The 15,970-nt window shown below is 40.1% G+C and overlaps 1 protein-coding gene across 5 annotated transcripts in view; it reads left to right on the forward strand.

Moving 5' to 3' along the window:
* NUP214 (nucleoporin 214) overlaps positions 1 to 15,970 on the forward strand; it is a 103,450-nt gene that overhangs the window by 33,270 nt on the left and 54,210 nt on the right. For all 5 annotated transcript variants that reach the window (XM_077851090.1, XM_077851088.1, XM_077851086.1 and 2 more), the window contains 3 exons: positions 10,438 to 10,695; positions 11,606 to 11,767; positions 14,536 to 14,635. In XM_077851090.1, the coding sequence (XP_077707216.1) occupies positions 10,438 to 10,695; positions 11,606 to 11,767; positions 14,536 to 14,635 (520 nt within the window). The remainder of the gene's footprint in view (positions 1 to 10,437; positions 10,696 to 11,605; positions 11,768 to 14,535; positions 14,636 to 15,970) is intronic.

Consider the following 15,970-nt stretch of genomic DNA (forward strand, 5'->3'; position numbering starts at 1 on the left):
GTGTCCCTCATGAATAAATAAATAAATAAATCTTTAAAATAATAATAATAATTTGTATGGGGTTTTGAGCAGAATTGCAGTGAGATGGGGGAACTACTTAGGAAATGGCAAAAAACAACTAATTAGAGAATGATGGCAAAACGCACTTGCGGAAAAGAAGCCATGTGATTAATGAAAAAATTTTTGTCATTAAATTATCTAGAGTATTGTCTCAATTTTCTTTTTAAAAAATACTTGTCGGGACGCCTGGATGGCTCAGTGGTTGAAAGTCTGCCTTTGGCTCAGGGCATGATTATAGTTCAGGGATTGAGTCTCACATTGGGCTCTCTGTGACAAGACTGCTTCTCCCTCTGCTTATGTCTCTGCCACTCTGTGTCTTTCATGAATAAATAAAATCTTTTTTAAAAATTGTCATATGGGAAGCCTGGGTGGCACGGTCATTTCTTGGTTTCAGCTCGGGTCAAGATCTCGTGATTGTGGGGATCAAGCCCCGTCTTGGGCTCTTGCTTAGTGCAGAGTCTACTTCAGATTCGTTCTCCCTTTCTCTCCCCCCCTCGCCCCACTTGTGTACACTCTATCTCTAAAATGAATAAATTAAATCTTTTTTAAAAAACTTAATTATGTATAACTTTGTACAGAATGATGCTTTGCTTTAGTAGCAGTCATATCTGCTTTTTTAATTAAATTTTGTTGAGAGTTGAAACTTTTTTTTATACACCCACAAATGCTTTTTGGTAATTAAAATAGCAGAAGGAAATTCAATTTAATCTTATTGTACCATGATTTATTAATTTTTCTACAACCAGTTAATGTTGAATTAGGTAAATAGTAGTCATAGACCAGGGAATTTTTTTTTATTTTATTTTATTTATTTTTAATTAATTAATTAATTAATTAATTTTTGTAAGTAGGCTCCATGCCCAGTGCAGGGCTTGAACTCATAACTCTGAGATCAAGAACTAAACTGAGACCAAGAGTCAGGTACTTAACCAACTGAGCCACCCAGGCTACCCGACAAGGGGATTTTTAATACTTTTTTTTTTAATCTAAAGAGTACATTTTCTTGATGTATGATTGGAAAAATAGAGAAAATTCTGAGGAAGAATAGAAAATAATTATCCCTCAATCCAAGTATGTCATCAGTTCATTTTGGTTTACTTCCAAACTTTTTTTCTTTACGTATGTAAATTTGATATTTTGAAAATGAGATTGGGGCTATAAAATGTGTAGTTTTGTGTCCTAACAAGTTCTTGATATGAAACAAAAAGTAAATATTGGCAAGGATATGGAAAAATTGAAACCCTTGTATGCTCTTTGTGGGAATGTAAAATGGCACAGCCACTGTGGAAGACAGTTGGGTAGTTTCTTAAAAAATGGGAAAGAGAATTACCATGTGATCCAGCAAATCACTCATGAGTAGGTGCCCGAAAGAATTGTAAACAGGGTCTCAAACAGGTATGTGTGCACTCATCTTCACAGCAGCACTATGCACAGTAGCTGAAAGGTAGAAGCAAGCCAGATGTCCATCAACAACTGAATGGATAAGTACACTGGAGTAAATGTGCACCCTCACAAGGAAGGAAATTCTGATGATGTGCTGTGCTGTGGATGAACTTCGAGGACGACATGCTAAGAGAGATGAGCCAGTCACAAAAAGGCAAAACACTCTGTGATTGTGCTAATATGAAGTCCTTAGAGTCATCAAACGTACAGACACAAAAGGAATGGTAGTTGCCAGGGGCTGAAGGGGAGAGAGAATGGGAAATCATGTAGACTGGGTACAGAGTTTTGGTTTTACAAGATGAAATGAATTCTGGAGATGGATGGTTGCACAACAGTGTGGATATACTTAAAACCAGTGAAGTGTACATTTTAAAAATAGTTAAGGGACAGCCCGGGTGTCTCAGTGGTTTAGCACTGCCTTCAGCCCAGGGCCTGATCCTGGAGACCCGGGATTGAGTCCCATGTCAGGCTCCGTGCACAGAGCCTGCTTCTCCTTCTGCCTGGGTCTCTGCCTCTCTATTTCTCTCTCTCTCTCTCTCTCTCTCTCTGCCTCTCTCTCTCTCTCTCTCTGTCTCTCATGAATAAATGAATAAAATATAAATAAATAAATAGATAGATAAATAAATAACTTTCATGAGCCTTTCCTCTGCCTTCTCTTTCTTTTTCTTTTTCTTTTTTTTCTTCTTTTTTTTCCCTCTGCCTTCTGTTTTTAAATATTGAACATATGCCTTGTAATGACTGCACACTATTTCCTTATATCAGAAGTCTATAATTTACTTATCCAATTGCAGTTAAGTGTTAATCTTATTGCCAAGATTTTACTCAGAATATCCTTGTTCACAAGTCTTGAACCACATCTCTGATGGTATCTTTGTATTAGGTTCCTTAGAAGTAAGATTTATGTAATTTATTTGCTCATTCAACAAATATGATTGCCTGTTTTGTCCCAGACATTGGTTAATAAGAGCAACATGGTCTCTAACCACATTAGACTTTCAATTAGGAAGATAATACAGACATTAAGCAGAAACTGCACATTATACTTATTTAAATCTAGGAAATACACCATGACGAATAATTCAGAGCATATAAACATTTAACTTTCAGTGTCATGAACTACACATGTACAGAAAAGAAAAAACAAAAATATCCATCTGTATAACCTCTACCCAGATTAGGAAACAACTTTGTCATTGCCAGCTTTCTAGCCTCCTCTTGTGCACCCCAGTCTTCTGCTCCCAGGAGGTACCACTGTATGGACATATATGAAAGTGTGCCTTTGCTTTTATTTATTTTTTTTCCTTTTGACATTTGCAGTTTTTACTTAACTATTTTGAAAAGTTTCAAAACTCCAGGTGCAAGAATAATACTGAGCACCCACCAACCCTTCACCCATATTTCCTAGTAATGGTGGCTGCCGTCGCTTTACTTTTTTCCTCTCTACCACACATGCTCACATTATTGTTATTGTTATTTTTTAATATATTGCTTATAAAAATACTTTCTTAATATATTAAAAATTAAGTTTTAGTTTCAGGTGTACAATACAGTGAGTGCATCAACAATTCTATACATTCCTCAGTGCTCATCATAATGTGTCGTCTTTAACCCCCATCACCTATTTCACCTTCACCCAGTCCTCCACCCGCCTCCCCTCTGGCAACCAGCAGTTCTCTTTAGTGAAGAGTCTGTTTCTTGGTTTACCCCTCTCTCTTTTTATCCCCTTTGTTTCTTAAGTTCATATATGAGTAAAATGATTTGTCTTTCTCTGACTTACTTTGCTTAGCATTATACTCCCTATATCCATCCATATGGATGCATGGCAAGATTTCATTCTTTTCATTCTTTTTCTACTTGCACACACACCCTACATCTTCTTAATCCATTCATCTATTGATGAATATTTGGGTTGCTTCCATAATTTGGCTATTGTAAATAACGCAATAAACATAGAGGTGCATGTATCCCTTTAAATTAGTATTTTTCTTTGGGTAAATACCCAGTAGTGCAATTCCTGGATTATAGGGTAGTTTTGTTTAGTTTTTTTGAGGAACCTCCATACTATCTTCCACAGTGGCTACATGAGTTTTTATTCCTACCAGCAGTGTACAAGGGTTGCTTTTTTGCCACATTCTCATCAACACTTGTTTCTCGTGTTTTTGATTTTAGTGATTCTGACAGGTGTGAGGTGATGTCGTGTTGTAGTTTTGGTTTGCATTTCCCAGATGATCAGTGATGTTGTGTATCTGTGGGCCATCTGTATGTCTTTGGAGAAATGTTTGTTATGTTAATGTCTTCTGCCCGTTTTTGGTATTGAATTGTATAAGTTCTTTTTATGTATTTTGGATACTAATCCTCTATGGAATATGTCATTTGCAAATATCTTCTCCCATCCGCTACATTGTTTTTTAGTTTTGCTGTGCAGAAGCTTTAATTTTGGTGTAGTCCCAATAGTTTATTTTTGCTTTTGTTTTCCTTACTTCAAGAGACCTATCTAGAAAGATGTTGCTATGGCGGATGTCAGAGAAATTGTTGCCTGTGCCCTCTTCTGGGATTTTTAGGGTTTCGGGTCCCAAATTTAGGTCCTTAATCCTTTTGAGTTTATTTTTGTGTGTGATGTAGGAAAGTGGTCCAATTTCATTCTTTTGCATGTAGCTGTCCCGTTTTCCTAACACCATTTGTTGAGAGAAAAAGACTTGACAATATTAAGCTTGGCAAAAATGTAGGAAACTGAAATAGTCATACCTTGATGTTTTGTGAAAGTAAAATAAGCTGGTACAACCACTTTGGAAAACTGTATAGAAGAATCTACTGAGGCTGGGCATGTGAACAGAGTACTTTTCCCCATTGCATATTCTTTTCTCCTTTGCCAAAGATTAATTAACCATATAATTGTGGGTTTATTTCTGGGTTTTTTATTCTGTTCCATTGATCTGTGTGTCTATTTTAATGTGCCAGTACCATAGTATTTTGATTACCAAAGCTTTGTGATATAACTTGAAATTGGGAATTATGATACCTCTAGTTTTGTTTTTCTTTTTCAAGATTGCTTTGGCTATTTGAGATCTTTCGTGGTTCCATGTAAAGTTTAGCATTGTTCTAATTCTATGAAAAATGCTGTTGGTGTTTTGATAGGGATTGCATTAAATGTGTAGATTGGTTTGGGTAATACATTTTGATAATATTTGTTCTTCCAGTCTGTGAGCATGGAAAGCCATTTCTTTGTGTCATCTTGAATTGCTTTTATTAATTTTTTATAGTTTTCAGAGTACAGGTCTTTCTATTAGTATTTTTGATGAACTATTTGAAAATAGGTTGTCAACTGGACTCATTACTCCTAAATATTCCAGCATGTGTCCTTGAAGAACAAGATGTTCTCTTACACAATAATACTATGATCAGATTTAGGAAATGTAACATTGACAGAACATCTAATATGCAGTCCATACTCAGTTTGCCAACTGTCTTTCTTTTTTTTTTTTTTTTTTTAATTTTTTATTTATTTATGATAGTTAGAGAGAGGAGGGAGGCAGAGACACAGGCAGAGGGAGAAGCAGGCTCCATGCACCGGAAGCCCGATGTGGGATTCGATCCCGGGTCTCCGGGATCACGCCCTGGGCCAAAGGCAGGCGCCAAACCGCTGTGCCACCCAGGGATCCCGCCAACTGTCTTTCTTATGACCTTCATAGCATCACTTTTTTAAAAATCAAGGATCCAGTCCAGGATTGGACATTGCACTAAGTTGTCACCCTCTTTGGTCTCCTTAACTTTGCTTTTTTGGTCTGTTTTACTACCTGAGCATGTCTTCGCATGCCTGTCATTTGGTGTTGCCTATTTTTTGGGGGGGTTTGGATGCTGTGTATATCTGTTTGTTTATTCTCTGGGTGGATTTCTCTTGTTCCACATCAGGTTTGTAAGAGTCATCCATGCCATCACAGGTAGCTGTGATTTGTTTTGTTGCTGTGTAGTATTCAGCTGTATAAATGTACAGCATTTGCTTATCCATTCTCCTCTTAGTGGACATTTACTGTTTCCAGTTTCTGGCTGTAATAGAACAGAATGTTGTTCTGAACATCTTTGGTCACATGGCTAGGAATGGAATTGTGGGCTCGTACTCTGTCCACATGCCCAGCCTCAGTAGATTCTCCTATACAGTTTTCCAAAGTGGTTGTACCAGCTTATTTTACTTTCACAAAACATCAAGGTATGACTATTTCAGTTTCCTACATTTTTGCCAAGCTTAATATTGTCAGCCTTTTCCCTAACTTTTAACTACTCTGATGTAACTCTTGTATGTGTTACCAAGTATTTGGTTAATAGTTGACTTTTATAAAATGTGCGATTGCATCTTTTGCTCATTCGTCTATTGGGTAATCTGTCTTACTGATTTATGAAAGTTCTCATTCATTCTGGATACCAGCCCATTGTTGGTTATATGGGTTGTAGGTACCCACTTTGTTGCTTTTCCCCCTCTTAATCATGTCTTTTGGCAAACAGAAGTGCTTTGTTTTATTTTATTTTTTTTTTCTTTTTTAAAAATAATTTTATTTATTTATTCATGAGAGACACAGATAGAGAGGCAGAGATATAGGCAGAGGGAGAAGTAGGCTCCCTACAGGGAGCCTGATATGGGACTCGATCCTGGGACTTTGAGATCGCGCCCTCAGCCAAAGGCAAACGCTCAACCACTGAGCCACCCAAGTGTCCTGAAGTGCTTCATTTTAAAAAAGACTTCTCGGCCTTCTCTTTTGCAGTTGGTACTTTCTGGATTCTATTTAAGAAATACTTCTCTATTGCTGAGTAACAATGATACGTGTGTACCTTTATTATTGTCTGTGGAAATATTAATGGTTTGCCTTCCAAATTTAGATCTACCTGGAATTGATTTTCTTTTAAACAGATATACCAAGGTACTACTTATATATTGAAAAATTCATCTGAGTGTAGAGTTTGATGATTTTTATTAAACTTACAGAATTATATAATCATCACCACGTTCCAGTTTTAGAACACTTCTACCACTCGGGAAGTTCCTTCGTGCTTATTTGTAGTCATTCCTTCCTTTGCCCCCAGCAACCACTAATCTCTGTTCTTTCTGCAGGAATCTGCCTTTTTTTGAAATTGCATATAAATGGAATCATATGTCGTTTGGTTTCTTTCACTTAGTATATTTTTGGGATTCATGATGCATAACATGTATAAGTAGTTCATTGCTTTTAGTTGCTGAATAATAGTTTATTGTATGGATTAACCACATTTTATTTGTACTGTCTGGAATTGATTTGTATGTAAGATGTAAAATTTGGCTCACGTGTTTTATATTTAGGTATCTGATTGTCCCAATAATGTTTATTGAAAAGTCTCCTTTCCTCCCTTAGTGGCTACCTTTGTTGTATGTAAGTTATCCTTGTATATAGGTCTGTTGGTCTCATACACTAATTAAAAACCACTGCTGCCACACTGCCTTAATTATCTTGTACTAAAATAAGCCTCAGTGCTGTTCTTCTTCTAGATTCTAAAGCTGTGCTAATACAGTAGCCTATTTAAATTTAAAGTAATAAAAACTGAATCAAGTTAAAAATTCAGTTATACAATCCCAGTAGCTACATTTCTCAGTAGGCACATGTGACTGGCAGCTGTTATATAACATAATAGTAATTTCATCATCACAGAAAGTTCAGTCTAGGGCAGTGGTTGGCAAACTTTTTCTTTAAGGGCTAGGTAGTGAATATTTTAGGCTTGCTGGTCTCATGGTTTCTGCTATACCTAATTCAGCTCTGCCTTTGTGATGGAAAAGCAGCTACAGACAATATACAAATAATGAGCATGGCTGTGTTTCAATAAAACCTTATTTATAAAAACAAGTAGCTGGTAGTTGTAGTTTACTGACCCATGATCTAGAATATTTTGGCTCTTCCTAGTGCTTTCCATTTCCATATTAATACTGCAATTGTCTTGCTAAATTCTGTCTCCCTCAACCCTTGAAGAAAAGTTGAGATTTTGATTGGGATTGGATTAAATCTCTAGATCAACTTGAGAGAATTGGTATTTGTACAGTGTTGATCTTTCAGTTCCTAAACATGGCATGTATTTATTTGGGTCTTTAATTTCTCTCAGTATTTTCTTCATGAAGGACACACCTTTTGTTAGATTTACTCCTATGAGTTTAATATTTTTAATGTTCTTATAATTTCTTCATTAGATTTCATTTTATGGGGCAGCCAGGTAGCTCAGCGGTTTAGCGGCGCCTTCAACCCAGGGCGTGATCCTGGAGACCTGGGATCAAGTCCCACGTCGGGCTCCCTGCATGGAGCCTGCTTCTCTGCCTGTGTCTCTGCCTCTCTCTCTCTCTCTCTCGTCTGTGTGTCTCTCATAAATAAAAACAAACAAAAAAAGATTTCATTTTATGTTTTACTTTATGTTAGATGTGATAATAGAAATATATTGGATCTCTTGTATGTTGACTTTGTATCCAGAAACCTAGCTAAACTCATTTATTCAGATAATGTCTTTGGGATCCCTGGGTGGCTCAGCGGTTTAGCGCCTGCCTTGGGCCCAAGGTATGATCCTGGAGTCCCGAGATCCAAGTCCCACATCAGGCTCCCTACATGGAGCCTACTCCTCCCTCTGCCTGTCTGTCTGTCTCTCTCTCTCTGTCTCTCATGAACAAATAAATAAAATCTTAAAAAAAAGATAATCTTTTTTATCAAAGATAATAATAGTCTGACTATTTCTTGGGCTTTCTATGGGAACAGTTATAGTCTTTATAGATACTAATACTTTGGTTCTGCTTTTTTGGTCCTTTTTTTTTTTTTTTAAAGATTTTATTTATTCATGACAGACACAGAAAGAGAGGCAGAGACACAGGCAGAGGGAAAGGGAGAGAAGCAAGCTCCATGCAGGAAGCCCAATGCGGGACTCCACCCCGGGTCTCCAGGATCACATCCCGGGCCGAAGGCGGCACCAAACTGCTGGGCCAGAGCTGCCCGCAGTCCTTTATTTTTCTTGCCTTATTACCCTTTCTAAGACATTGAGTTTTGTTGCTATTATCTCTCAAGAACTAAGATTTTTGGGAACTGTTTTAAAGCAGTGTGGCTCTAAAAAAATGGAGGATTTGTGTTTATTTTCTGTGTATGCTGTTATAAGTTATCATAGATGTAGTGGCTTGAAGCACCACCCATTGATTCTTGCACAGTAGTGTGGGACAAAAGTCCAGGCGCAACACGGCTCAACTGTGTCCTCTCCTCAGGGCTCCCAGGCTGAAATCAAGATGTTGGCTGGGACAAGCTCTTATTTGGAGGCTCTGGGGAAGAGTCCACCTCTAAGCTTATTCTACTTGTTGGCAGAACTCAGTTCCTTGCAGCTGTCGGAGTGAGGTCCATGTTTCTTTGACGTGTGTTCCTGGCCCCTTCATCTGCACGCCAGCAAGAGTACATTGCGGTCTTCTTGTGCTTCTGCCCTTTAAGGTCTCATGAAATATTACCTTGAGCACAACTGGATAATCCAGGATAACTTTCCTATTTTTAAGACGAACTGATTAGTAACTTTTATGTCTGCCATAGCCCTTTTCCATCTAATGAATCATAATCATGGCTGTGGTGCGAGGGGCAAAGGTCATGGGGTCCCAGTTCTGCCTAGCACAGGGTTCAGTCTTGTGTAATACTGTCTAGAAAGAACATGGTCTTTTCCAATCAGATGCACCTAGATTTGAATTCTGGCTCCACCACTTAGCAGCCTTAGGACCTTGTGCAAATAGTTAACCTTTACAAATATTTAAAGTCTGATAATAGCAATTTTTAACTTACAAGGTAATTATGAGAATTAAATGGGATAATATTTGAAGGTCCTTTGTGCAGCACCTGGCCCAAATAAGTTCTCTTCAGAAAATATGGACTGCAGTTTTACTAGTGGTGCTGGTGGTTATGTATGGAATTTCCACATGACCCTCCTACAAATTCACTTGCATGAGAATACTGTGGCACAGCACTGTCCAGTAGAACTTTCGGTGCTGAGAGAAATGTTCTATGTATCTGCACTCCAGTGTGGTAGCCACATGTAGCTGTTGAGCAGTTAAAATGTGGCTGGTGAAGCTGAAGACTTGAAATTTTCATTAATTACTTTAAATTATTTTTAACTTAAATAGGCACATATGGCTAATGGCAACAATGCAACAGCTCCAGTAACATTGGTTTTCATTTGCATTTGTTGATTGTGACAAATAAAATCTTGTAGAGTGATGTGCCTGTAAGGCAACCAAGCCAGCAAATTTTAGCAATGCTTTTAAATAACTTGAGAAAGGGCTAGGTTTTTGGTTTGGTTTGTTTTTTCCAGTACACAGCCAGTAATATATATTACAAAATGAATTGAGGCCTTACTTCATCATTTATAGAAAGGGGGAAAAAACCCAGGGAAAGTCAGGATTAGTTTCAGGGATTTTTTTTTTTTTTTTTTTTTAAATCTAATTGATTCAAAAGAATCATTCAAGGATTGGGGATGTTGGAGATGCCAGGATTGAGGACATTCAGCCTTCCCCAGTTTGCATGACCTGTTCTTAGAAGTTAGTTGTTGGCAAGTGGTTCTTCTGCACAGGCTTGTCTGATACTTTCCTGGTTTGTTGGTATTCTGCCCGTGAGAGCTTGTGGTGGGGGCTCGAGGACTCCTGCCTTTGCCAGCACGTACTCTGTCTCTCACTTCTCATGTTGTTTGTTTGACAATCAAAATGTTCCTGTCCTACACAGCTTGGTTTTTTCAAAGCTTCATTTGAGTAAAGCCCCCAAACTGTGTACGTTTACCTTCCACAACAGCTTCTTCCTCTTAAAAAAAGTCATAGTTAAAGTGTTTCCAAACTGGTTATTTCTCTCTTGATAGTGAGAATTACAGAGCTTTCAGACTTGCTAGAATCATCTAACTTGTGTTTTGTTTCGGGCTTGATAGCCAGCCTGTCCCGGTCAGCCTTCCTGTCACAGAGATACTATGAAGACTTGGATGAAGCCAGCTCTACGTCGTCCGTCTCTCAGTCTTTGGAGAGTGAAGACACGCGGGCGTCTAAAGATGATGACACAGTGGCACAGGTCCCACGGCATGCGCCTGTGGTTCGCACCCCTTCCATCCAGCCTGGTGTCTTGCCGCAGGCAGTGCCTTTTGCTAAATCTCACCTGATTCATGGTTCACCTGGCGTGATGGGAACATCCAGTAAGTGCAGAGTGAGCTCCCTGTTAAGTTTGTGTCTGCTAGAGGAGCCATAGCTGAGCTCATATACTATTGCACCAGTAAGTCCAGCTCCTCTCTGGTAATAGTCTAGAAATTAAAAGACAAATTCAGAAAATCTGGTTTCCCCTGAAAGAGGCAGGAAGAAGGGGGCCCTGTAGGGCTCACACTGGCACAGCTTTCTTGGTAGTGCAGCTGGTGTTTCTAGAACAGGTATGGGGCATTCACCCGGCTGGCTCAGCTGGAGGAGTATGTGACTCTTGATCTCAGCGTCCTGAGTTAGAGCCCCACGTTGGGTGGAGAGATTATATACATAAATTAAAACACACACACACACAAAATGGTGTTTTCAGGAGTAAGAGGAGGAGGTTATTTGTCTCACTCTGAAGCATCATCCACACTCCTGCCTTTCAAATCCTAGCTCATTTCAGATCATTACTTGTAGCCATATTCTGCCCCAGAACTTGCCAGCTGCCATGCTCGTATCAGTATTGATTCCCAGAAGTGACCAGTACTGGGCTGTCACACCTCCAATTCAGTGTTAGGACTTCACTTGGAGGAACTTCTATAAGAGAATACCCCTGGGGAGGTGCTCGAATGGAGATATTTTATGAGAAGAGAGCAGGAAGTTGACCTATGTTGGCATGAAAGTTCTATCTCAGTATCAGAGGAAATGCTCATGTCAAGGATTTAGCTAACGGATATGGGCAGGGACATCTTTGAAAGATAGAGGTGCCACCCTGTGATTTTATTGGTACTTTTCTGTGTGCATGTTTAAGTATTTTTAATCTTAGTGTTTTCCCTATAGCCTCACAGTGGAGGACTTGCCACTGTCACTTTTGTGTTTTCCTCTCTTCTGACCCACTCTCTTACTTAGCATTGTTTTTTTCTTCAGTGTCGACGTCTGCTAGCAAAATTATTCCTCAAGGGGCTGATAGCACAATGCTGGCAACAAAAACCGTGAAGCATGGTGCCCCTGGTCCTTCCCACAGCCTCTCAGCCCCCCAGGCGGCTGCCGCTGCAGCACTGAGACGTCAGATGGCCAGCCAAGCACCAGGTAGGACATGGTCGGGAGCTGCGGCCACACAGCAGGTCCCAGGCAGCAACTGGCTCTTTTTGCCACCCTCAGAAAGAGGGGACTGATGGGACAGTCCTCTTCCCTTTTCGGGGAGCAAGTCCTGAGAAGACAGAGACCAGATATGAAGCTTTTTCATTTCAAAGAAAGGTGTTAGATCCACTCTACCTGGCCTATCAGTGGTCTTTGGATGAAGTGGTTGAGCTCTGCTTTTTTTTTTTCTTTTTAAGATTTCATTTATTCATGAGAGACACAGAGAGAGAGGGAGGCAGAGACACAGGCAGAGGGAGAAGCAGGCTCCATGCAGGGAGCCTAATACAGGATTCGATCCTGGGACTCTAGGATCACGCCCTGGGCCGAACGCAGGCACTAAACTGCTGAGGCACCCAGGAATCCCTAATCTCTACTTTTGAATAATGTCTGCTTTAAGCCTCCAATTGATCTTTGCTGTTAGATCATCTGATAACATTGGAATCATCTCACAGTGTCCTGTGGATCCCAGACACCCTGGGAGGTGGCTATTGGTGTGCCCATTTTGCTTTTGAGTAATGTCAGGTTCAGAGAGGTGAAGGTGACCCAACCAGTAAGTAGCAGAGCCCAGACTGGACTCCTACCCTGTGCTCTATTTCAGCACAGCATTTTCGTAAGATTACCAACCTAGCCTTTACAGATGGAAACTCTAATGAGCTAGTCATAATCAGCACTTGCATTTTGTCAGTGCTCTGTGGTTATCCAGGATTTCCTGCATTAGCATTTCTGGGTAATTGGCCTCAAGGGCTTCAGTTATCACTAGTTAATCAGTTTGTACAAGCTAGTGGTTCTCAAGTGGAGACTATTTTTGTGCCCCGTACTCCTCCCCAGCAGTTGGCAGTGCTGCTGGCATCTAGTGGGTAGAAGTCAGGAATGCTGCAAAAAATCTTCAAATGTGCAGGACACCACCACAACAAAGGATTATCCAGACCCAAAATGTCAGTAGTGCCAAATTCGAGAAATTCTGTTATAAATAAAATATTTTTGTTTCAGTTGAATGAAATTGTATTTTAGTTTTATCCCTGCTCGGAACATGTATCACTTTGGACAATACTTTTTTATTTTTATTTTTTTTATTATTTATTTATGATAGTCACAGAGAGAGAGAGAGAGAGAGAGGCAGAGACACAGGCAGAGGGAGAAGCAGGCTTCATGCACTGGGACCCCGACGTGGGACTCGATCCCGGGTCTCCAGGATTGCGCCCCGGGCCAAAGGCAGGTGCTAAACTGCTGCGCCACCCAGGGATCCCCGGACAATACTTTTTAAAGAACTAAAGAGAGGGAATCCCTGGGTGGCTCAGCGGTTTAGCGCCTGCCTTTGGCCCAGGGCTCGATTCTGGAGTCCCGGGATCAAGTCCCACGTCAGGCTCCCAAGGCTCCCAGCATTAAGCCTGCTTCTCCCTCCTCCTGTGTCTCTGCCTCTCTCTCTATGTCTGTCATAAATAAATAAATAAATCTTTAAAAAAAAGAACTAACGAGATACAGTAGTTTGATTTAGACAAAGAAAGGATTACCATTATATAGTATAAAAGCATTCTTAAGAAATCTCAAATATTAAAACCTTATTAAGGCATCTAGAACAGATATGAAAGAGCACAAACAAGATAACTTTTTAAGGTACCTTTGAGCCTTCTGAAAAAATAGAAGTCTTTGATGTTTTCTTTAAACGTTACTTGGAGGAAGCAGAATCTTGGCATTGTGCTGAGTAGGCCGCAAATCAAGCTGATTGAGTCAGGAATCTGCCAGGATGTAGGATTATTCCACTTAGCAGGAGGTGGTATGATCTCTGTTACCATCTTAGAAGCAAAAAATTTCTAAGGTGTTAGGTACCTTTGAATGTAAAGGATGCAGTATGTACAGTTGTAGGCAAGACGAGCCATCTCACTTCTCTGAAGGAGGGAATGAGAGCATGCTGCCATGCACCCACCATTCTGTGGCCACAGCATTCAACTGTGCCAAAAAACTGGTCCAAGAGCTTTGCTCAAACTTTCTTGGTAGTTAATTAGAAAATGTCATTAAGTGCTTTAGAATGCAGTTTTAAAATATAAGACCAAAAAAGACATGCAAGCTGACACGCCTAATAAGATGTCATGTCCATCTCTGTTGCCATTCCTTAAATAAGCCTCTTGGACTTTCCTCCCATTCTTGCCCAAGCTCCATTTTCCACATCTTATTCATGTGCCTGTCTCACTAAGCCATGAGCTCCTTTAGAGAAGAAGCTATATTTTGGACATTTTTTTGTATTCCCAGCATCTGACAATCTGGCAATAATGAGCTGCCCGTGTGAAAGGATGATTGGATGGTTGGATGGTTGGATGGATGGAATAGATGGCAGAAATCCTTAATCTGAACACTGCTTATCGTCTAGCTCTTTCTGCCCTTTCCAGGGTGAGCCAACAATGTTGCAGGTAGCTCAGCTCTGCTCTCTGAGAACTGGCCAGGGAATTCTTTTTCCCTAAACTAGTACATTTGACTAAATTGCACAAAACTTCATCCCATAATCTTCATAAATAGAGTAGAACAGCTGTCCCATTGAACACAGAGCTTTAGAACTCCCCAGAGTAGATTTCCTTTATAATAAAATTACATCCTGCTTGAATATGTTGTCCTGGTTATTCAGTTGTACATGGCTGGGATTTGTGATCCTTTACTGCAATTAATATGCTTCTCTCTCCTCTATTTATTTATTTTTATTTTTATTTTCTCTCCTATTTAAATAGCTGTAAGTACTTTGACTGAATCAACTCTGAAGAATGTCCCTCAAGTGGTAAATGTGCAGGAACTGAAAAATAATCCTACAGCCACCTCTGCAGCGATGAGGTATGTAACTGCTTTGTTAAACTGTGTTTAAGCCAGGGAGTTCTTCTGTAATAGCGATGAGCTGTCTGCAGGGAGCAGCACTGCTGCTGTCACAGTTTCTGGCAGAGCCTTAGGTTCTCTTAGGTTAGATCTCTTTATCCATGACACCCTCTCCTGGGCACAGGGAAGAGTTGAGGGGCATTTCTTCACTTTGAACATAGGGATGGTGAGGACCAGTGTAATTCAGGGAGTTGGTGTCTGGCGATTAGTCCAGCGGTAGGAAGAGCAGCCACAGGCCCAGTGTTTTTTCCACATTGTGCCTGTTCTCTTCATCCCATAGAGCAGGTCTGCTCACTGCTGTGTTTGGGCCTTATCAAGTGGCTCTGCATCTCTAGTCCACTGGCCTTCTCTTTCTTCTACATTGGTCCGTTTATCAACACTGCCTGTTCCAGGAATTTCTTAGTTATCTCAGGGCTATCCTAACAGCCAAAAACAAGCCTACTCACTTTCCTATCTTGTAGTGACCTTGAAGCTTTGGTATGCTGTTTATACCAAGATGGCATTTGTGGTTGTTGTGAACTTCCCAAGAGAAAAAACTGTACATTAGAGTTTGGGAATTGCAGCCAAATTCCTAGTGTAGGGAAGGCAAAGAAAAGCCACCAAAAGGCAGAATATTGCATAAGACAGGAATATCCAGCTTAACGGTAAAAGCAATGTAGTCTGGTATTTCTGAGATACTTTAGCCATTAACCATGGAGTAGAAACACCTCTTAGTGATTTCATTTAACCATTTCTTAAACTCTGTTTCCTTCAACTGGTTCTTAGCATATCTCTGATCAGGGTTTTGTCAGAGGAACAGTTCTAAGTTTGCCCTTTCCTCTGACTTGAGAAAAATAGACACAAAAAATCAAAAGGAATCTTAAAGAAACTTTCTCTCCCTTCCCTTTGGATTTGGACTCTAGTACAGTTATTGAACTTGTATGCCCAGCAAGTTGCCTGGAACATAGTTCATTTATACTTTTTTTATTTTTTGCTTTTGTTTTATTTATTTATTAGAGAGATACGGAGATAGTGAGAGAGAGCATGGAGCAGGGAGGAGAGGGAGAAGCAGGCTCTCCACTGAGCAGCCCTACATGGGACTCAATCCCAATACCCTGGGACCATGACCCAAACCAAGCACCAGCACTCAGCTGGTGGAACCACCCAGGCGCCTCATAGTTCATTTTTTTTTTTTTTAAAGATTTTATTTATTTATTTGAGAGAGTGACAGAGCAAGCATGAACAAGGTGGGGAGGATGGGCAGAGGGAGAGGGAGAAGCAGACTCCCCTCTGAGCAGGGAGCTGATGCGGGGCTTG

This window comes from Canis aureus, chromosome 16 (assembly GCF_053574225.1).
Source record: "Canis aureus isolate CA01 chromosome 16, VMU_Caureus_v.1.0, whole genome shotgun sequence".
Classification (NCBI taxonomy): Eukaryota; Metazoa; Chordata; class Mammalia; order Carnivora; family Canidae; genus Canis; species Canis aureus.